Genomic DNA, 23,785 nt, shown 5'->3' with positions numbered 1-23,785 from the left:
GCCAGAGTCAACTGGACCGCGAGAGAAAGAGACGGGAGGATTATAAACAGACCCACACATGCAGCTGTGGGCTCTGAGCATTTATTAAAACGCTGTAAGTCCCCGAGGGAAGGAAAATGTTACAAAAAAAAAAGCTAGCACTCAGAAGTAGAAAAGGAGGTGGAGCCTAATCCCACGCGCCGCCAAAGCGGAGCGGGGATTGAGACGCTCGAAGGCGGGCTTCCTGAGAAAGATGGCAGAGAGGCGTCTCTGTTGCCATGACATCCATAGCGCATAGTGATTGGTGGAGTCGGTTGTGCCGCAGGGACTAGTGGGAGCCGAGTAGGCGCTGCGGGTTTGGAAGCGGCGGCCTCAGGTATCGTGGCGGCGTTCCGTCCTTGGACCGTTGAAGGGGAAGGGGAGGCGCGAAGGAGGGGGTGGGTGGGTGGTGTTGATAGGGGAAGGGGAGCCCCAGAGATGGAGGCGAGAGGGGTTGAGGCGGTAGCCCCGAGTAGTAGGGTGGGGAGAGTCTGGTCGAGCGTCATTCTGAGGCGGAGAGGCGGGAAAAAGTGGGGTCCGGGAAGACCTGGCTCTCTATTCGCTCCTTTCTTCGCAGGTACTACTCACCATCATGCCTACATCCGAGCCCCCCAGAAGCAGGCGGGAGGCAGTCTATTCCTCCCCTGCTAGTTCTGACGACGAGGGGGCCGGCAAGTCTTCCTCTTTCTCCCTGATCTCTGACAGTTTCCATCCAGAGTTAGCAGATTTCCACCATGGGGGAGAGGGAGAAACAACATCAGTAACTAGCAGAGGGTCAAGCATCCCTCAGAAGATGAAACACCACAATAGGTAATGTGTCACTCGCAGTGCAACTTTCTACTTTTATTAGACATTTTATAGATATAGTATATATAGGGGGTTGGACTAGATGACCTGTAAGGTCCCTGCCAACTCTAATAATCTAAAATCTAATACTTCAGGAGTGTATCACACATCCATGGTGGGACTGTATATTTTCATAGATTTTCACAGGTGTACGTATGTAGATTGTTCTGAGTTCGGGTTTCACCCTGTGTAATATTTTGAGTATCTTTGCGACGTTTCGGCGAAATCACATTCCCCATCATCAGGCTGAAGTTATTGGCTTCATGCTGCTTTCAATATATCATATTGCCGATATGGCCCATATAATTTGGAAGGTGCATTGGAAAGCTATATTTAATATTGGTGTAAATCATTTTGTTTATCCAAACGCCTCTGCCCTGAAGTGCCACAAACTGAAACAAGGAATTATATCACTAGGTAGTCTGCAAAATGGCAAAATAAATCCCCCTTTATTCTAATGTGTAGTGTTGCTGTTTGTTGGTGCCCCAATAAAGTGTCATCAAAGTTATCCCAAAGCACTGGAAGTGGCATCTACTATACAGGAAAGTGCATCATGGTATCTTTAGCTTGGTTAATGGCATATTTGGACTTGATGACCTGCAGAGCCCTTTTCAACTCTAATAAAATAAATAAATTTTATTTATTTATTTATTTATTTATTTATTTATTTAGCCAAGGTGGTGCAGCGGGTAGAGTGCAGTACTGCAGGCCACTAAAGCTGACTGTAGATCTATAGGTCACTGGTTCAAATCTCATCACCGGCTCAAGGTTGACTCAGCCTTCCATCCTTCCGAGGTGGGTAAAATGAGGACCCAGATTGTGGGGGCAATATGCCAGCTTTGTTTTAAAAAAGTGCTATTGCTAACATGTTGTAAGTTGCCCTGAGTCTAAGGAGAAGGGCGGGATAAAAATCAAATCAATCAATCAACAAATAAATAAATGACATGAAGCTTGGTTAATGGCAAATATGGTTAACCTTAGCTTGGTTAATGGCATATTTGACATCAAGTCTAATCTTCATTATTTTACACAGTTTCTAAACTAACTGATAAAAGAAAATGGCTTCTGCTTTACTCACTGCATACACACGTATTAGACTGAAGCTGCTTATGCATCTTACAGTTATATAAAACTTAGAAATCCCAATTTCTTCCCTAGAAATTTATTTATATTTTGTGTTTTATCAGAGATTTATTGGATATTCTTTTCCCATAGAGGAAGGTGTATGTGTGTCAAGTTAGAAAGTTAAAATGGTCATATCAATAAATAACAAAACAAATTTAGTGATTACTAAATATTTTTTTAAAAATCCAAGAAGAGGCACAAACACCAGCTTTTTGTAAATTGGTCTGGGGGGTTGAATATACTCCAAATTAGATGGAGACATAAATTGGAACAAAATCAGAGTACATTGCATGAATGGTTCATATAATATCGAAAATAGTTTTATAAAGTTAATTTTGCCTATTTTAGTTACTTTTCAAATATCCATGTTTGAGGCTCTCAATAAATCAAATGACCCTGGGTCAAATAAGCACTACTATAAAGACATTGCCTGATTAAACATGCCGTGTTAAAAGCATGAAAAACAAAGCTGCTAAAGTAATCAGAGGTAAACTGCAAAAATGGTAGTCCTGATTAATGGATCACCTTCCCTAAACTCACAATTGTGTTGAGACTTCACTTCAAAGAATTCCTACATAGTTGGACCAGTCTACCTCTGAAAGATACAAGCTTTGGAAGGCTGAAGAAATGCCTACAAATATTAGTATTTGGCAAGAGTTATCTTTACCACCACAGGAAGGAGCTTGATATGTATTCCTAATTCTTGTAGCAAGTGTATGTTAATTAAAAAGGAATAGAAAAAGAATATTATTGGATTACAATATATTTTAAGTATTTATCATTTTGTATTTATGTTTAATGTGTCTGAGAAATTAGTTATTCATTAACATTAATCTAAGATAATTTCTCAACCAAAAGAATCTGGACAGAAAATTTACTCACCTTCCCCTTGCACCTTTAAATTGATTATACATTATTGTAATATTTTAGGGAAACAAATATTGGTATTCTATCACAAGGGATCATTATTTGAGTTAATTCCAAAAGCCGTAATATAATTAATTTAATGCATACGTTGTTGTACCTCTAAACATCAAAAACATGCATCCGAATACTGTGGTTTTAAAAAATCCAGGGTACTATGGTAACAATTTCATACTGATATGCTATCAAACAATGTGATATGATGGGACTGTTTCCTAACTGTGTCATAAAGACCTTAGTGAATCATAGATGAAATATCCTGATTGTCATTTTTATCATGATAATATATTTTTAACTAAAATTTAATTTAGAGACAATTTTCACATATTTTGAAAATACATATTTAGGTCAAATTAAGAATGTAATCATATCACTTTTTTCCTCTGCCCAATGTAATTATGAGAAATCTGCAATTCTGAAATTCATGGCTTTGGGCTTTTGATATTCTTTGGCATACCAGTATATCTGAATAAAATATTTTATGTATGTGTTGATCACACTTTGTATGTTTGTGTGCTTGTGCATGTGTACACACACACACACTACAGAAGAGCCATAATTCCTGTGACCAGTATACTTTGAAAACAAAGTTTATTGGAGGAAATAACTTCAATTTAATTGAATTTATTAACCATTGGTACATATTTCTGTATACAGAAGGAGAGCCATTGTGCTATATGAATAGAAAGAACTCTGTATAACATTGGATGAAATCTATTAAGGTTATATTGACTTTCATTATACTATTTTTCTCTCTTTCCTGTGACTACGTTCTGTTTTCCTACAGAAGCAGATTTGTAGAATTACATAGAAAGTGTTAAAGGGAGAGAAGCCTATTCAGTAGCAAACAGAAATTTTTTGGTAAAGTCCCATAATTATAGTACTATTCCAAAGAACAGTTCATAATATTACTTGTTTCTCGTTTTATTTGAAATCAAAGATTTGTTTTAAAAGAAATTCATTAAAAACTATTGTATTCATTAAACACAATTGCATCTGATTTCTTATTTGCAAATTCACAGCCTGGAACAAATTAAGGATACAAATAAACATTCACCTGTTCAAAATAATCTTTCACCATGGGAAGAATGGTTCCTTTGCAAAGAGAGAGAACTGCGTGCTCGTTTACAAGCAAAAGCTTTGGAGGTGAATACATTATTGTTATTAACTTTAAAGTTAATAGATTGTCATACATAAAAAAGCATACTTTCATGATTATTTGTTTAAATAGATTGTTTTTTATATTTTTATCATATTTACCATACTTTTTATTTGCTTCTTTTGTCCTGATTCATTATTTGTTGTGCATATTTTTACTCTGTTGTATTTATGTTATGCTTGATAGAAGCTATCACTTGCATTTTACTTACCGCATTTTTTCGGTGTATAAGACGCAGCAGTGTATAAGACACACCTAGATTTTAGAGGAGAAAAACAAGGGAAAAAATATTCTGAACCAAATGGTGTAGTATTATATTGTTTAATAAAATACCAATGTAGCAGAATACTTTTTACAACCATGTATACTGTTTAAAACCATGTACACTTTTTTAAACTATGTATACTTTTTACAAACTTCAAACTTGACAGCTTCAGGATTTGTGGACTTCAACTCCCAGAATTCCTCTTTCAGCCATGTTAGCTCAGAAATGGGAGTTGAAGTCCACAAGCCTTAAACTTGCCGGGTTTGAAGACTCTTGCACTCCTAGCCCCTAACTCAGGGGTCTTCAAACTTGACAGCTTCAAGACTTGTGGACTTCAACTCCCAGAATTCCTCTTTCAGCCATGTTAGCTCAGAAATGGGAGTTGAAGTCCACAAGCCTTAAACTTGCCGGGTTTGAAGACTCTTGCACTCCTAGCCCCTAACTCAGGGGTCTTCAAACTTGACAGCTTCAAGACTTGTGGACTTCAACTCCCAGAATTCCTCTTTCAGCCATGTTAGCTCAGAAATGGGAGTTGAAGTCCACAAGCCTTAAACTTGCCGGGTTTGGAGACTCTTGCACTTCTAGCCCCTAACTCAGGGGTCTTCAAACTTGACAGCTTCAAGACTTGTGGACTTCAACTCCCAGAATTCCTCTTTCAGCCATGTTAGCTCAGAAATGGGAGTTGAAGTCCACAAGCCTTAAACTTGCCGGGTTTGAAGACTCTTGCACTCCTAGCCCCTAACTCAGGGGTCTTCAAACTTGACAGCTTCAAGACTTGTGGACTTCAACTCCCAGAATTCCTCTTTCAGCCATGTTAGCTCAGAAATGGGAGTTGAAGTCCACAAGCCTTAAACTTGCCGGGTTTGAAGACTCTTGCACTCCTAGCCCCTAACTCAGGGGTCTTCAAACTTGACAGCTTCAAGACTTGTGGACTTCTACTCCCAGAATTCCTCCTTCAGTCACAAGCCTTAAACTTGCCAGGTTTGAAGACCCTTGCATGTCTAACTCAGGGGTCTTCAAACTTGGAACTTGATCTTCAAACCTTCACCGAGGCCATGGCGCATGCCCCAGTCCCGAGCGAGGCGACCCTTCTCACCTGCTCCCCCGATGGGGAGACCCACTTTCCCCCAGAGACGGGCGCTTCCGCCGGGGCTCAACCAGTCACATCCCTGCGAGGACCGGGGGAGGCGGGTGTATGAGAAGGTCTCCAGCTCTGCCTACCCCTGCCTCCCTCATGTTGCCCCGAGATTGAGAGCGGGACAAGGGACTGCCCTTCTGGTGCCCAAGGAGTGCCGCTGCTGATGCAGTGGCTACTCTCCGCAGGCTACTTCCCGTGCAGGGTTTGGTTTAAGGATACCATGGAGGGACAAACAGCAAGCAGATAGGTCGGCCCGGCCTTCTCCCATATGGAACTTTTTCCTCCGAGCAGATTTGGATGATTCTTATTCACACACACATACACACATAAAAGGATTTTATCCGTTTAGGGGTCCGCCGGAGGCCACTCTGCAAATAAAATGGGCTTTTTTACCACACTTTGAACGAAGAAGCTCAATGCCTATAAAAACATACCATTGAGGATCTTTTGGGGGGCTGTGAGGAAGACGCTGCCTATCCTTGTCTGCAGCCCTAACTATCCCACGGCTCGTCAGGAGGAATCGCTGCTGAATTTATGACTTAGAACTTTATGTAGCCCAATCAGTGTCCGTGAAATCTTCACTAGATCATAATGTTTGATTGTAGCCAATAATTATACAGAGATGTTGAGATCACTAAATAGATTATTCTGTTTCATTAGTTGATATATATTGGATATTATGCACGGATGCCTCATTCATGTATCCTGAGCAGTAATATGAGAAAAGATTAGGTTAGTAGAACAGACCTGCATAGACTTGCTTTCCTCCACACAGAGAATTCAAAGCCCTTAAATTAAACAATATCTACAGTGTTCACATATGTAATGGCAATAATAATAACAGAGTTGAAGGGACCTTGGAGATCTTCTAGTCCAACCCCCTGCTTAGGCAGGAAACTCTACACCACTTCAGACAGATGGTTATCCAACATCTTCTTAAGAACTTCCAGTGTTGGAACATTCACAATTTCTGGAGGCAAGCTGTTCCACTGATTAATTGTTCTGAATGTCAGGAAATTTCTCCTTAGCTCTAAGTTACTTCTTTCCTTTTTTAGTTTCCACCCATTGCTTCTTGTTCTACCTTCAGGTGCTTTGGAGAATAGATTGACTCCTTCTTTCTGGCAACCCCTGAGAAATTGGAACACTGCTGTCATAATGATAATAATAATGGTCAAACATTTGAGTCCCTTGTGGGATCCTTATCTATGTACCATAATAATCTGTTCATTGGCTTTGTTTGAGTGAAGGAGCAATTGGAGTTTGATTTAAGTTCATTTCCTGCACAAACTGGAGTTTCTAATTCTCGGAGGAAAATTTATCTTTCTCAACACGGGGCCAATATGAATGATTGGCTGTAGTCAGTCAGAAGTAAAATTAATTGTGTTTGGCAGGTTCACTAAATGCATGAGCACATTGTATTTTGCAGCTTAAGTCAGTGGAATGGCTAAGAAGGAAAGCCAGGGCAATTCCACAGTTTGCCAAAGTCATGCCCTGCCTCTGTCAAGAAAATGGGGTTAATCCTTTCCTACTGAATACACTTTGGGGTGATTTGGAGAGTGGCACCTTACAGTTAGTGTTCTGAAGGGAACAAGCATTTGGACATACGGCTCAAAACATGAATTTGAGCCTGTGGATCTTATGTAAAAATGACTTGCTTCAGTGTTTATTATTTTCATCAAGACAAGCTTAAATTACAGGTTTGGGAAGGACAAGACATCCAAGATATTCATTAACTCATGTAGTCTCTTATACAACTGCATACTCATTCATTAGAGAAAACTTCATGATAAGTTAAACACACACACCAGTGAAATGCCTTGTAGCCAAAAGATTTCTGGAAGTTATTACTGTCATTGCTTTAAAATAAAACAAATTTGACATGTACTTTGCTGTGTTGCTGTATTTGGATCCAAAGTTGCTGTGGTTTATGCAAAGTAATCAAGAAGCAAAGAGTAATTTCCATCTCTTTCAATAGGAAATGAATCAGCAAATAGAGGAAACAAAGGAAAAACAAGAACGGGAAAGAAAAAAATTAATTGCTGAAGAGAGACACAAAGAGTGGGTCCAGAAAAAAAATGAAGAGGTGAAAAGGGTGAAGAACTGCTTTTCTCTTTCAGCTATATATTATATTTTGACATGGCATTTAGTATCTTTTTTAATGTGAACCAGAATAATATTTTAGTTCCTAAGCTTTTAAAATCCACTGAAGATTTTTAGTTAGATTTTATTTTGGTGATTCAGCAGGAATTAATGTACTTCCTTCCCCATAGAATGAAAACATGACCTTGCTTATTGTGTTAATAACAGTGATTAAGATCAATTAATTAATAGCAGGCAAACATATGCATATTCTCAGAATTAGGTTCCATGCAGTATACTGAGGATTTCTTTTTCTGGGTAGTAGTTTGCTCAGTTTCAATGCCACAAATGAAATAGTTCATAGTTAAATAGAAATTCCTGTGGGCTTTTTGTAAATTCCTCTCATAAAAATACCTGCTATTTTGCTGATTTAATATTAAAGATTGTTTAAATTCTGTTTTCTATTGATTTGAATTTCAGGCAATTTCAGAGTTGAATTTCAGAATTTCAGGCAAGAAAATAGATTAGACTTAAACACAAATTATATAATCCATAGCCAAATAACAATACACAAATAACAATACACAAATTATATAATCCATAGCCAAATAACAATAATGTGGCTTATACTGAACATCATTTATGATGATTTTTATATAATTTGCTAGTAGTTCATTATACTCTTTGCTTTATAGCAAGCTGTGTTTCCTTATTCTTGGCAATTTTCAGACGTGGAATTTTAGATTATAGAATTTCCCAGCCAATTTGGCTATTGCGAAGTTGCAAATTTGGGAAATATGCACTAGATATTGGATATCAGATAGAATTAAAAATAGATCAAACTTTTATTCAAACTATATAATGCAATTAATCTATTTTGATAATCCATGATGTGGAAAGATCAACATTTAGAAAATATAATAGGAGTAACAAGTTGTTATTATTTGTGATGACTATTTTAGTATTTAAATGCCAATTTTAATGTTTAAGTCAATTTGGTTAATTTAGAAGCATAAATTCTATTACACATAGTATACTTTGCTAATCAAATTAACAGGTTTTGCTTGAAATGTAAAAATTTAGATTATTTAGAAACTTATTTTTATAATGTTTGCTAAAACTTTTAAACGATTAAAAACTTTTAAAATATATATATATAATGTAATGGAAAAAATAAAAGAAAATTACAACAAAAGAAAACAGTTGAAAAAAAGATACAGTTTCCTTTTGGTGAAAGTAGTGCCACTTTTAGACCACAAGTGCATCTCGCTTTGGCATTAAGTTGTGTTCAATGTAGAAAAACAAAGATCTACTACTAACAATCTTATTCCTATTAAATGTGTATTAGAATTCATTGAGGTATCCTTAACATTTTGTGCATCCTAAAGAATAACATTAAATCATTCAAAATGTTCTGGATTTTTCAGAAAAAAATATTACACTGATTTTCTCCAAATTTCATATTTTATAATTAGATTTTAATTATTGGCTTCTAGCAAAATATTAAGGATATAAACTTTTAAAATGTATTAAAAAAATTAAATGAAATTCACAGCAGAACAATCCTTGGCTCAGATTTTAAAAGGTGAGTTATTTTACATAATTACACAATTACATAATTTGTAATATTACAATATTACATAATTGATAGAGAATGAATGTCCTTCATTCAGCCTTGCAGTATCAATTGCTTTATAATTATACAAATGTTATATTAATTACAATAATCCCCATCAGTTTATAAACCATGTTTATACAAAAAGAATATTGTATCTATAAAAATTAGTAAGCCTTGTAGAATAAAATGAAATAATTTATCAAAACTTCATATCTTTTTCCAGCAAGGACAGTGAGTGGAATCTCTATCTACTTATTTCTACTTATAAGAACTTAGATACCGTAGATCATAGTATTGCAGGGTTATAAACTACTTTTACAGATAATTCTAGAAATATTTGGCATTTCCCTCAATAATATTATTATTATTATTATTATTATTATTATTATTATTATTATTATTAATTAGATTTGTATGCCGCCCCTCTCCGTAGACTCGTCTACTGTCTATTGTCTACTTGTTAAGGATTTAGACCAGAAATCAAAATCTATCTAAAGATAGTTTTCCATTAAGATACATTGATAATTTAGTTTATTCAGAATGAAATGGAGCTTGGTTATATAGCATGAAGCTGTATATTCTGCAATATTTACATTTTTGGTAAACCCATTCAATGAATTCAGGCTCTGCAAGCTGAGATAACATGCACTGCATTGATGGATTCACACAATTTTACAGTAACCATGAAATAAATCATAAATCAGCAATATTACCGTATCCCATTGTTTTGCAAATCTACGTACCCTAAAAACTGTATGATTGTTTGAAGACAAAAGCATCTGTACCACTAAATGTGAGGAGGAAGGACAATCAGTAAAAAAGGAAAGTGAAACCTAAGCAGCTTATAAATACAATATTAAAGAACACCTGTTATTTCAGATACATCATGGCAGCACCTGTTAGTAGCCATCCACTCACCTGCCTGCGACATCCTTCACCTTGTTGTGTCACTGCCACATTACCAGCCATCCCATTAAAGTGAATGTGACTGTCGGTGAGTTAACAGCAGGTCAGGGGAGTTGCTGTGGGTCAGATGACAGTTTCCAAGATTGGCTTTGATAGGTTCAATTTATAAAAGAATAGTATCCTTATGAATAGCTATGGTATATAAGCCAGGTAGTAAATCTGCATTGGGACTCATATCTTTCAGCTGCAAGTAGTATTGAATAACCAAAATATCAAGAACTTAGATTTTCTGAGTAGTAATATTTCTCCCTATATTTTCTAAAATAATACTATCTTCAGGAAAGAAAAGAAAGACAGCGTAGGCTCAAAAAAGAAATAAGAGAAAAGGAGATAAAAGAGTTTGAGGAAATCCAGTCAAAGGAAAAAGCAAAAGAAATGTATAGGGAATGGCTGAAGAAAAAGAATACTGAAGATCTTCAAAAAAAGAAAGGAGAGAAAGTAAGTTTAATTTAGCTTTTTATTTGGAGAAAACCTATAACTGAATTTTCTTTTTTGGTGTAAATTATTAACATAAAAAAAGAATGAGTTTCTTTTTGTTTCTTCTAGTTTAAAACAATTGGATCTTGTTTGTTCAGTTTAAGACTAAAGCACAAAAAAATACACAGTTGTGAGATATGGGAAAATATGTTTTCAGTGATGAAGTAATACTTGTAGAATATTTTACCACAATAACTCAGTTTGCATATTTGACAATTTCTTTCAACACAGGGTTTTCTTTTTATACACATGTTAATATAGGCTTTCTAATCTGCCTTCTCTTTCAGAGATTTATATATTTTGGTGCTATATTCATTAATTGTTGAATTTTAAATACATATTGTCCTGAAATATCTGCTACAATGTGGTTAATTCAGTAACTACTATGAACAAAATGATTCACCAGTTAAGTAAAAGAGTAGCTGAAATAATTTTACATATATATATATATATATATATATATATATATATATATATATATATATACACACACACACACACACACACACACACACACACACACACCACCCTCCTTGCCTTTCGCAAGCTCCTTAAAACCCACCTCTGTCGTCAGGCATGGGGGAATTGAAATTTCCCTTGCCCCTAGGCTTATAGAATTTATACATGGTATGCTTGTATGTATGAGTGGTTCTTTAAATTGGGGGTTTTTAGATTGTCTTTTAATATTAGATTTGTTTACATTGTCTTTTTATATTGTTAGCCGCCCCGAGTCTTCGGAGAGGGGCGGCATACAAATCTAATAAATACAATACAGTACACACACATATTCACTATGCTCTTCCCTCTTAGAGAAATTGGTGAAAAAGAAGAACAAAAAGTTTATAGTTTGGAATTAATGAATTAGGGACAAGTAGTTTAAAGAACATAAGGCGGTATATGGTCATTCAAAAAACAAGGATGGTTTTCAAAATTTTATATACTCTTCAACTCCATTCCAGACGATCAGACTACCTTTTAGATCTAGCATGTCTTTCCCTATTCTGTTATTTTTACAAATAAATAATCATTTTTTAAAACTTCCATTCATTAATTATGCTTTATAACCTTTCTTTCTTCTTATGTTCCAAATTGCAGTATTTCATGTGGCATAATCATAAATACAGTACATGCAGCCATGAACATTATCTACTGAGGCTTTTACAAAAATTTGTTAATTTATTTATAAAATATGTATGGTTATCTGACTTGAACAGTGCAGATCTGATAGCCTATAATAGAAAGCAATCCAATATAAAAACAAAAGTCAATTCATTTTTAATAAGGAAAAAATAGACTGTGTTTTTAGATTAAGTTTCTCCCATAGCGCATACACTACGTTCCTTGCTTCTATAGTAAGGACAAAATACCATTAGGCTTTGGCAGATCTGACTAGCATGTTATAGGCCAGTGATGGCAAACCTTTTTTCCCCATGGGTACCGAAAATGTGTGTGCATGTGCTATCATGCATACGTGAGTGCCCACACCCACAATTCAATGGCTGGGGATGGTGAAAACGGCCTCCCCCTCCCCCTGGAGGCCAGAAATGGTCCGTTTCCCAACTTCTGGTGGGCCCAGGAGGCCCGTTTTTCACCCTCTCCAGACTCTAGAGGCTTCCGGGGAGCCTGAAAAGGAAAACAATGCCCTTCCCCATTCCCATGGCCTTCGTGTAAGCAGAAAATCAACTGGCCGGAACGCATATGAACTGTTATAGGCCAACTAAACCCAATCATATCCTAAGATTGCTGACATTTTATGTAAGCCAACATCTCTAAAGATTACTTTACAAGTCAATATACTGCTACCCTAGATACTGTGCATTGTATCTACTCAGAATAATGAATGTTGGTTTTAAATCTGGTTCAGAAAATTGAAACTCAACTATAGGTTATAACCTTTTTAAAAATGTCTTTCGGTGTGAGAATTAAGCATGTGCTTAAATAATCTAATTCATGTCAGTGGGACTTAAAAATGTAACTAAATTGTTTCTAGAGCAGCCAATTATCTTAATGAAATATATTTTTTCAAGTTGCAAGGCACCTTGTATTTAGATAGTGCCTGTTATTTTTGCAGGAAAAGGAAAAGCTACGAGATGCTGAATTACAGCAGAAAAAGGAAAAATCGGAGAGGATGTTCAAAGAATGGCTGCAGAATTCTAAAAACAAGCCCTGCCCAGCTTCTGCTGGCTATGCCTATGTCAATGGGAAACTTGCAAGTTTGTATCAGTAGTCAGACAAATACTGTAATATAATATCTCCTTGTCTTGTATAGAAATGTTGATTTTTAGAAGTTTTCTTTAACATACTAATGAGCCAGGTGGTAAACATTTTGGATGTGAAGGGGCATTAAGGCAGGCCTTCAGAGCATACTTAACAGCTTACCTGTGACCTCAGAGAGGTCTGCGTATGCCTACAAATATAAGCAACTTCATTATGTATAGAAAATAGAGGTTTCTTTTTCTTTCCAGTGAAGATAAACACAGTATTATTTCACACAGCTGAACAATTAAATGATTACTGCATTGTCTGGGACCAATCCAGTCTAGGTACAGTACAGAATTCCAGAGAAGGGACCGATGCAGCTGAAGAAGATATGATTAGGAATATGATGGTGTTTTGTTTGCTAGACAATATAAAAATACCATAAGTGCTGCTGTCATGAAATCAAATTCTGATTAATATTTGAAAGAACCTATGTAAATTGTAGAGCAGAGTTGAAGAGTATCAGTGGTTTTAGGTAGATAAGGCTAAAAAGTGCAACTTTATGCTAGATAAATCAATCAAGAAAAGCTGTTTAAATCTTCATGTTATCCTGACTAAATCAGGTTATCAAATACATTAATTAATTAATTAATTTCTATGCCACCCTTCTCCATAGACTTAGGGCGACTTACAAAATACAAAACTTTATAATTAATATACTGCTTTCTTCAATTTGAAGGTAAAATTTAGCCTGCATACTAGTTCGTAACTATTGCTTTCTGAACTTTTCAGCATACCCAGATGGAAATGCCTACCCAGCTCCAGCCTTTTACAACCCCTTACCTTGGAAACCAATCCCTGTGCCTCCTCCTAAGGAAGAGAAGTATGTTTCAGTGAAGAAAAATAAGAGGCCTCTATCCAGTCAAACCCATAGATCTTCATCAGTACTTTTTCAAAAATCCAGGAGTAATATTTATCTTGGATCATTACACAGACTTCAAAAATAGCATAGGGATTTTGTACATAATATTAATGAAGTTTAAAATGTTATATTAGGTGTGACATGTAAACATCTATGATATCTTGGCTTTTGATATTTTTTTCATTTTTTATTGTTAAAATAAAACACTTAGTAGAAAAATAAATGATTATATTTTCATTTTATGTAGGATCTCTTGTGAGCCATATCATTGTGTTAAATACTGAAAAGTGTTATATTTACATATGCAACTTCTATTTTTGTGCTTTTCTGAGCTAGCTAATGTTATGAGATCACAATACAGTGGAAAAATAAATCAAAGTTGTGACTGCAAGCTAAAACTAAGGTTTTGGATTTTAATCCATTTGGACCTATAAAGTCAATTAAGTGAATTGGATTTTATCTAACTATACTTTGAAATTAATCTGCAGTGTATGGAGTTGAACATTTTACTAGCCTATTTATTGATTTGTGAATCATGCATCCCTTTAAAATGAAATAATTAATGTAAGCTATATTTGTAGTATATTTTCTCTTCATCTTAGTTTTTCTGATAATGCTATTTGTTTGTGGTACCTAAATGTATAAATATTTATTTTAAATTTTAAACTAGCAGAAGAAATAGGATTTTATACAGTACTAGCTAGTAAATATAATTTGTAGTTTCTAAATAAATTGTTGCACTTTATGTTTTAAAAGTAATTGTTTAAGAAATAAAATAAATTATTACAAGACTAATGATTTTCATTAATAGGTTATAAAATATAATACACATTAAAGCATAAAATTGTTGATTATACACAAACAGTAACCATATCTTCTACATATAAGTTTAACAAAATAATGCACAACTAAAGTGTATTCTGTTAGAATACACTTATCAATACTAAAGAGGAGAAACTGGTTTAATCATAATTGAAAAACAAGGGCTGTTTATCCAGATAGGCTTTACAACCTTTCTATAGAAAAGATATCACTGCAACATTGTCTGAAAAATAAAATGAAAGCTGTTTGATACAACACTTTAAAAACCCATAACCACTGAAATAGATTCAAACTTTGGTGATGCTGACATTATTAGAAAACTGATTAGAATGAAATCCATTTGCCATTAGCTGGAAGTTCTGTTTTGGACATTCTGAATATTATGTTCAAAAAACCTTAGAGAGCCAGGCCATATTTATAATGTTTGAAGAATAATTTTAGCAATCTTTTTTTCTTTTTTGTTTGTGAACTGAAAGAGCATTGTTTCTTAATTGTTTGAATAAACAGGCAAAGAGGCTTAATTTTTGAAACTGCTAGACTAATCGTTTTCCTACACATTTTCTTTCCTTCTAGAAGAGATTGCAACAATCATTTAAAAAAACGCCCGTACAAAATGAATTATAGATGGATTCAGTTTGAATATCTTTAGCATATATAGGTTTTTAAAATAGCATGAGACATCAACGCTATTGAAAGAAATTAATCTATTCACAAAAGTGGGTGTTCTCTAGTTCCAAACTGGGTAATTTAAACTACTTTGCCAAACATGGTGCACAGCTGTCTACAAATTGGCCTTTTGTAAATAGAGCTGACAGCAATAATTCCAGTGACATTGGGCAGTTGAGTCAAACTTGATTTCCCATAATGCCTCTAATATCAAAGAACTTCAGGATATTGTGGAGATTGCTCAGTTATCAGATGCTGCTATCAGTGCCATAGGACTCAATATAAGCAATGAGGGAATGTCCCTTAAACAATTGGTCATATTGGCAGCAGTCCTAAACATCTTTTATTGTTTTTCCTTGATGTTTACTGGGTGATTTCAAACATTTATAACATGATTTCAAGATTTATAACCTTTAAAAAAAAAAATAAATAAATAGCTGCATGTATCATGCCCATTTCCGGGGCCTGGCTTAGAAAAAAACTAAGCTGAAGTTTTCATGTATATTTTTATCTTCTAATTATTAGATTCTTCACATTGGAATGCTGTAACTAATTCTTTATCTTAAATCCCATGAAGTTTGAGAATGATTATACTGACAATATAGCATACCGTACTCAGCTCAATAGTGCTCTGACATTCTACTATAGAAACATGATGCTATGGGGAAAAGGGGGGCATAAAGAGCTTGTACATCAGGCTTTCAAACACTGGTAAGAAATGTAAGCATTTCCAGCAAATCTTCAAGGGATGACCCAATGTATGACACGATAGAGGTGTCATTGGTAATTATTTTAAAATAATGTTAAGTAATACTTTATATAAAAGTGCAGATTGCTATAGTACTTCTCTTATCTTACTCACTCAATCTGGTCTTTGTAATTGCAGAGTTTCAATCTCAACCCAAGCCCGTCTGTTTGGGAATGATGAAGACAAGAACCATGAATCTAAGGCTGTTAGTCATTAATTCCTCTGCTTTCCTTTCCTAGCATGTATGAAATGCATGAAATAAACAGAAGGCATAGTACAGCATTACTGTGAGAGGTAGTATTGATGGGAAAGTAGATGGAGGGTACAGGGTTAGAAACAATATTGCTTAAATGTTTTCAAAGGGATACAATTTCAGAAGGAAATGCTTTGTTCATCCAAGTTATTTCTTCCCCATGTCTGAAGCTATGAAACAGTCTTCTTTTGTTTAATATTATTCTTAAGAGGAAACAAAATAATAATTGAACTTTGTAATCTAACTAGTCAGTATATGTGCGAAATATGCATGTATGTACATTAGATCCATTTTCATTATGGAAAACGCTGAACGAGGGAGTAGTCTCAATAATTCCCCATCAATGTCACCCAAATTAAATCAGATGCTGCAGATGCAAAAGCCAAATTAGGTTGGCTTGTATGCGAGTTAAAAAAAAAATTATACTGAAGGATTGTTGCTCAAATGAAAACTAATAGTGAATAAATCTCTTTGCTACAAATATTTACATTCAACACGTGGGATGCCTGCAGCAGCTGGTGGTTTTAAGATGGTTTTGGCAGCAGGGTTATACATTGAATATTCATGAATTTTCAGCAGGGTTTATAACATCAGGTGATTTTTTTTTTTGGGTGGAGGTAAAACCAGATTTATAGTATCATTTTTATCACTATAGCCGCTTTATTTTATTTGGCACAATCGTAGACTAGGTTGGGTTAATAACAGTGAATAGCCCAAAGTCACATAGTTTGCATAGCATAAGACAGATCTCCCCAGATATATTCCAATACATTTAACTCCACAATAAAAAAGAAAAGAAAAATACTTTGTAGAAGAAAATAAGGTATTTTGATATGGTGCAGTGAATTTTCAGATGGTAAAATGAATTATGTAGGAAATGAATTTTAGACAGAAAAGGTTACACTGTGCTTTTATAGATACTCTTCCACATCGCCTACTCAGAGATTGTAGTATACAGTACAAGATTCTATAAAATTGCTGTACATATTTAAAATTAAAAATGCATTATTTTAAATTCCAAAATATCTAACAAAAAATAAATTAGAAATTACCGAACACCATATTTTACACCATATTCCTTAAGTGATCTTGTGGGCAATCTAATATATGGTCTAGATTCCCAAGAATTCAGAAAATATTAAGTCGGTACAGAGGTTAATGTCATTGGCCCACAAACAACTGAGACTCCTACACTCACAACTATCACTGGTAAAATAACTAATGAAAGACAGACTTTGTATCACTTCAATGATGGCTGGGTGATGTCATGGAGATGCTATAAGTCATTAGTAAAAAACAGTCCTGTGCTCTGCTTGTAGTCATTATTTTGCCAAGTGTCTGGAGTAGCATAGGAAAAAAAACTTGATTGCTTTAATTTCAATCAAGTCTTGTCTAGAAAAGACTATAAAGTCTCTAGACTTGTTTATACGCACAATTTCTAACAGTAAATAGATTTAATTATGACCCATCTTAAATATATTTAGCATGTTAATCAAAATGCCTATATTTTTATATATAAGCAACTCATGAATTAGCCTCTTACAGTTAAACTTACAGTAATTTATTTAGAAATTACTAAACATAGCAAAGGTGCTGTCCTAATAAAATCTACCACCAAAAGGTTTGAAATACCTCTTCATGCCATTTTTAAAAAATGGTTTACATTTTGCCTTTGGAGTTTAATTTGCATCCAAATTAAATCCAAAACATAATAGATTTCTTAAACAAACAAACAACCCTGAGAGTTGATGCAAATGCTATTTAAAATAATAGAGAAGATAGTACTAAAATGCCACACTATCTGAGATGCTCCAACAATTCTATACTAAGGAGAGGACGGCCAGTTTAAAATTGACCTTTTTCTACATATTTAATTTTATTTTTGCCTTCATGTCTCCTTGGGAGAGAGTTATTATTCTGCTTTGCTTATAGAATGTGTTGTGTCTAAAAAAAATTCTAAAAATAGCAACTTCAAAATGAAAGCTCTTGAACAATCTTATCTATGGCGTTACAAATATACCCTCCTGAATAAGGTTTTAGGCAAGAATGATCATGAGTGTACATGTTAGAATCAGTTCAGTCAACATAATGTACTGATGAATAGGGAATAAGAAAAGCATTACTTGGTTGGTTTCCAAAATGATACAAAGCATACATCTGAAACTTTATTTTAAGATGAAACATTGAAAAAAGTGTAGTTGGTTTAAAATAAAGCACTCCAATTAATTATAAATAGGCAGAATTTCTGGAAGTGCAATATTGGTGTAATACTATCCTAAGAGGTGTTGAAAGTCTTCCTGTTTGCTCAGAATCTTCAGTCTTAAATACATTTTAAAGACTAGAAAAAATGTTGTAATTATTAATTGTCATATGCAAGTGGCAATATTTCCCAGCTTTTTCAGTGAACTTTTTCTCCTTGTTTTATTTTTGCTCTTGATGTTGCCTCTGAAGAGGGAGGAAGACAAGGAAGATCCAGTTACAAGCCAGGTCTGCGAGGTATCTAACAATTCAAAGTCCCAAATAAATAAGACATTTTAATAGTGGCATCTTTGATACTCTTTCTGCTTGGTTTTTTGCTTGCAAAAGTTTCATTCTCCAAGTAGGTTAACATCATCAATACTACTTGAGTGTGAAGTTTTCTCCCTGTTTATATACATTAGATTGCTTTGCAGCTAATGGCAGGATGTGATTTTCTCCTTGAAATTCCTTGATTTTGGAAGAATGTATTATATAAAGCTGTAACCCCTCACTATGTATGACAGGCAGACAGAAGACCAACAGAGTGCATCCATGAATACCAAAGAGCAATCAGAAGATACAATAAAAATCAACCACTGTTCCAATTAGAAAACTCAGCATTCTGTATCAAGCAAATCCAAAAATGCTAGAGAATTCTTGGATGTTTGGCATTCAGACAAGTCAGCAACCAATAAGAAACATAAAAATCATAAGCCTTATTTATTTATTTGTTTGTCACTTTGTGACATAATTATGAAAAGGCAAAACTTTTGCTGCTTCATCTAATTTCATATTTTGATGAGTTACTTTATGAAAGTCCTTCTACATATAATTAAATGTTGATGTATTTTTGATTGCTGCTTCCCTTTGGTTGGATTTCACAGTCAAACTCCAGAGTTCAAACTTACAACCAGTTCTTTTAGTAAAACAAAGAAATCAGAATCTTTGGTCTTAATAAAGAACAAAGAAATTGGTCTTTGTTAAGACAGTGGCAATAATAATTATAATTATAATTATAATAACAATAACAACAACAATAATAATAATATTGATCTATTACTCATTGTAGAATGTAGAATGAACAATTTTAAACAGAATTGTGATAGGCCAAGAGTCATTTCCATAATTCTGTATTCCAAAAGTATTTGCTTTGTTCTGATCAAATTGAATGAATGGAATAGGACCGGATCAGGGTGAAATGCTCCCAGTTCACTCATGCCTGTCAGTCGTCAGAGAGCTGGTCACAAAGGGAGCATGAGGCTCCACCTGCCTGCCTGAACACCACCATTTGGGTTCTTTTATCCTCTGCGCATGTAGGTGGGCGGAACCTTGCACTCCCTTCACAACCAGCTCTCCAATGACGGACAGGCACGAGAGAACCTCGAGCATTTCACCCCTGTATATATTTCCTATATAAATAGGAAAATGCTCCTAACTGGTACTTTGCAGATGCTATGACACAAATGCATACACATGTACATTACATAATGATGACTGAGCATGTATATTCACTACGGGGGGTATCTGAAGTGTGCTTATATGCTTCTCCCAACTATAGAGCAATTGCACAGAATTTTACCCACAAGACCCACCAACAGAACAATAATCAATGGAATAAATCAATGAAAAGAGACAGAGCTGAGAGAATACATTTAAAAAAAAAACCAGGAGGCTGCAACAGATGCCAACTACTGCAACCTAAGCAATTTAAATCTTACTTTCCAAAGTAAGTACTGTATACTGTTTTTTAAAAAAATACCGGTAATATATTTTCAAATAAACGAATAAATTGGCATCTTAACTATCAACAGGCACATATAGCAAAAAAAGATGTGGCAAGCATCAACAGATTGGTGTGTCCTAGCAAGTCTTTGTCAGCTAATGTTTCATGTCAGATCTATTTGCCAGTGTCCTGAACGTGATGATCATTACCCATCATTGGGCTTGAATGCAGGCCATGAAGATTATGCTAAGCAAATAGCTGAGAGACTGTCTTAGGTAATCAGAAATAACAGGAGGGTAGTGCTTACCATCACTAAGCAATAAACATCCTTGATTATAGAATGAGACAATTCAAATAGTCCTTCGGGATTGGGTGGCATAGAAGTTGAATAAATAAATAAATAAAATAAGAGCCTATTTTCTTGCACTGCAAACATATGGGATATAAGCAATGGTGGGCTATGAGCCGGAACACTAAATTGCGCTCGCCACCGCGACTCATAAGTTCTTGCAGGACCAGCGCGAGTTTGCTGCTGCATCTGTGGAGGTAGCAAAATTGCGCCTGTGCTGTGGCGAAGTTTTATCTGAGGCTCCGTGCACGATTTTGCTACCTCCACAGGTGCAGTAGCAAAATCGCGCTGGTTCTGCAAGAACTTACGAACCACGGCAACGAGCGCAATTTAGTGTTCCCGCTCGTAGCCCACCGCTTATCCATATACTGATTTTGGCCCAGAGGAACCATTTTTAAGGGCATTTCAATGCTTTTTTTCCAAACTAAATCTAATAGCATAATTAAGATGACCATGGATCTATACTATACTGTACTGTACTATACTATACTATACTATTATTATTGAGTAGATTTATTTAACATTATCTTCAGATTCTTTGGCAACCGTAACCTTGACTGCCTCATTTTACTCACAGTGGAGGAAGAACTCTTCACACGAGATCTTAATGATTGATGTATAGCTTCTCTGAGGACATCTGAAATGCTTCCAAAAGAAGGATTAAGGGATACTAAGTTTGAAATGATTTTGAGTTTTTGCCATTATTTAATTCATTTCTCACCACAAGAATTTATATTCCAGGGCTACATCCATGTCTCCTGACCTCAAATGATTGTGGAAGATATTAGAGAGCAGAAATGGCCATTTATCAATTTAAAAACCTCTCTCTGCATGTGGCATGGGGAAAATAGAATCCCTTAGTCATATCTGATGTGATGTAACATTACATGCATTACATATTTGGTGCTGGAGAAGACTATCAATAGCCAAGGAGGGGAAAAACCCAAATAAATCATTGAACAAATCAGCCCAGAGTTCTCATTCGGGACACATATTGTATGACACTAATTTAACTTACACTAATGAAAAGTCCTAAATTTTAAGAAAAATCTGTAATACTGGGAAAGGTAGAAGGAAAGGAAAGAAAACAACTAGTACAAAGTAGATGGACTCAGTTACCGTGGCAATGCTGCACCATTGGAAGACCTAATGGATCTGGTTGGGGATAGATCATCCTGAAAAATATTTATCTATGCAGCAAATAAGGATTGACACTGACTCTGTGGTAAATAATCAATCAAGATAAATACTATTTGTGTGCTTTTGTACAGAATCATAAGAGACCTTAGATCTTTCTTAAGGAAAAGATTTGCAATGGTAAACTAATAATAAGAAAAAAAAATAAGTGATCTCCAATCAAATCAGAAAGACAATTACAAATAATGAGCAACAGGGATTTGGGGAGAGGCGGTGTTGGAGGAATTGTAGATCTAGGGACTGCCAAACAGTGTAAATATATACATTAGGTTTTAGAAAATATATTTACTGATATGATCAACATTCCATTTCAATCAATTATCTTCCATGTCTAACAAAATCATAGCGTTTTAAAACAAGCTTTAAAGATTGATTTGGTGGGGGGAAGCATGCTTGTTGGATTTTCTCTAACCCTTTTTCATCGGAGGCTAGAAAAAGCATCTGCGTTTTCTTCTGTGTAACAAAGTGACATTTTGCAAACACATTTCCCTATGTCTATATCTCTTTATATATATATGTATGCTGGGATTGTAAAGAAGTCTGTATACACTCCACTGTAGCTTCTACAACTAAGTGGGAAGAGAAGATGAGCTTGGAATGGAAAAGTTAGCAACTACTACTACCCAATTATCTTTCCACAGCGTTTGGGAAAAAATTTCCTAGATTCTTTTTCCTGAAGCCCTCAGCCCCATCTGCCCCTTTAAAACTCAACCTTTTTCTTGCTAGCTTCCCTCAACACATTACATTCAATCCCACTGTGTTCTAATTTTGTAGAGTAATCCTCTAGGAGACAGATGGACAGAGATATAACCCCCACCCCCACCCCTGTACATAATTTCTTCCCAACACTCTGTTGAATTGGAAAGAATAAATAAGAAATAGAACTACTATCTTTCTCATACAAAGGAGAACTGTATTGTATAATTAAACTAGTCAGGACATATACATACCTGGGAATGCTCAAAGTAAAATAGTTCTGTATCTACTGCCTTAGACATATTGTGGACTTGTTTGTTATACCAAACCTCAAAGTATTCAGCCACAATTTTGCCTCACCCATGTGATTAGCTTATAGTTCAATGTGTCATTTTTAATATAATTCTAGTACACTAAATGAATTAAAAGAAGTAAAATATGACTACATATGGCAGTACTAGCTGAGTAATAAAGTTTCAAATATCATTGGAGAAACAAAGGAAAAGATCTTGTTTCTCCATTGTGAGGAAACATTCTCCATCAAGAAAACTAATATAGATACAATTCTCAAACTTTGAAAATCTTCCTTATCCCAACATAAAGAAAGAACAAACAAAACAAACAAAAATCCAGCTCAATCCTAATTCAAAATGTTGACAGAAAACTATAACTTGTCATATGCTATTTACTACTGTTGTTAGCCGCCCCGAGTCTACGGAGTCTACGGAGAGGGGCGGCATACAAATCCAATCCAATCAAATCAAAATCAAATCAACTGCAAATCAGATATGGGTGTTAATTTTCAATATACAGTATTTCTTTTAGTGAGCCCTCATATTTGAAAAAAGCTTGAATTTTTTAATAGATTTCAGATACTGGGATGTAGCCAAAAACAATGTATGCATTTTTATCTATACTGATAGATGCATAATAATATGCACCAAATCCAGAACATTGGCGTGAGTAAACTCTCATTTACCTGAAAACGAGTGAGCATGCTATATGAAAATAGCCATGGATCCATTTTTGAAGAACTGCCTTGCTTCCTGTCATATACAGATTTATATGGTTTTTAACTGTCTCAAAATGATGGTAATTGCATTTTGATAGAACACAACCATACATAGGCATACAAATCCAATAAATAAATAAAATAAATAAATAAATAAATAATCACTATTATTCAGATGACAGATATACTGAGGATGATGGATCAGATCCAAACCTTAGGATCTGATGAAAGAAAGTGATCTTGAATTCTTCAACAAAGAATTGATTTTAAAATGTCAGCAGGAAGCTCATGTTCTGCTTTTTAAATTTCATTTTCTGTTCTCTTTGTTCCACTGGAATCTGGTGC

The 23,785-nt window shown here is 35.0% G+C and overlaps 1 protein-coding gene across 5 annotated transcripts; it reads left to right on the top strand.

Moving 5' to 3' along the window:
• The first annotated feature begins 176 nt into the window (after positions 1-176).
• On the top strand, positions 177-21,502 carry CCDC34 (coiled-coil domain containing 34). Of its 5 annotated transcripts, none has more exons than XM_070735284.1 (11): positions 292-355; positions 596-828; positions 3,936-4,059; positions 7,451-7,558; positions 10,418-10,576; positions 12,687-12,828; positions 13,607-13,697; positions 16,111-16,177; positions 18,677-18,721; positions 20,022-20,189; positions 21,069-21,502. In XM_070735284.1, exons 2-10 carry the CDS (start codon positions 611-613, stop codon positions 20,067-20,069), a joined length of 1,002 nt encoding a protein of 333 aa, XP_070591385.1. In that variant the 5' UTR covers positions 292-355; positions 596-610; the 3' UTR covers positions 20,070-20,189; positions 21,069-21,502. The 5 variants fall into 5 exon arrangements, with proteins under 5 accessions (XP_070591401.1, XP_070591385.1, XP_070591376.1 ...); XM_070735275.1 differs by having other exon boundaries at positions 7,451-7,567; XM_070735309.1 differs by lacking the exons at positions 16,111-16,177; positions 21,069-21,502 and adding an exon at positions 16,212-16,266 and having other exon boundaries at positions 7,451-7,567; positions 20,022-20,036.
• The last annotated feature ends 2,283 nt before the right edge of the window (positions 21,503-23,785 follow it).

This window comes from Erythrolamprus reginae, chromosome 1 (genome assembly GCF_031021105.1).
Source record: "Erythrolamprus reginae isolate rEryReg1 chromosome 1, rEryReg1.hap1, whole genome shotgun sequence".
NCBI classification, from domain to species: Eukaryota; Metazoa; Chordata; class Lepidosauria; order Squamata; family Dipsadidae; genus Erythrolamprus; species Erythrolamprus reginae.
The sequence above is the reverse complement of the archived record's forward strand: the minus strand, read 5'-3'. Positions and strand labels throughout refer to the sequence as shown.

Bases quoted from the DNA above. Each gene is read 5' to 3' on its own strand.
- CCDC34 (XM_070735275.1), top strand. From the start codon at position 611: ATGCCTACATCCGAGCCCCCCAGAAGCAGGCGGGAGGCAGTCTATTCC. The intron at 4,060-7,450 runs GTGAATACATTA...CTCTTTCAATAG, and splicing joins TACAAGCAAAAGCTTTGGAG to GAAATGAATCAGCAAATAGA. The intron at 18,722-20,021 runs GTATCTAACAAT...TCCCAACTATAG, and splicing joins TTACAAGCCAGGTCTGCGAG to AGCAATTGCACAGAATTTTA.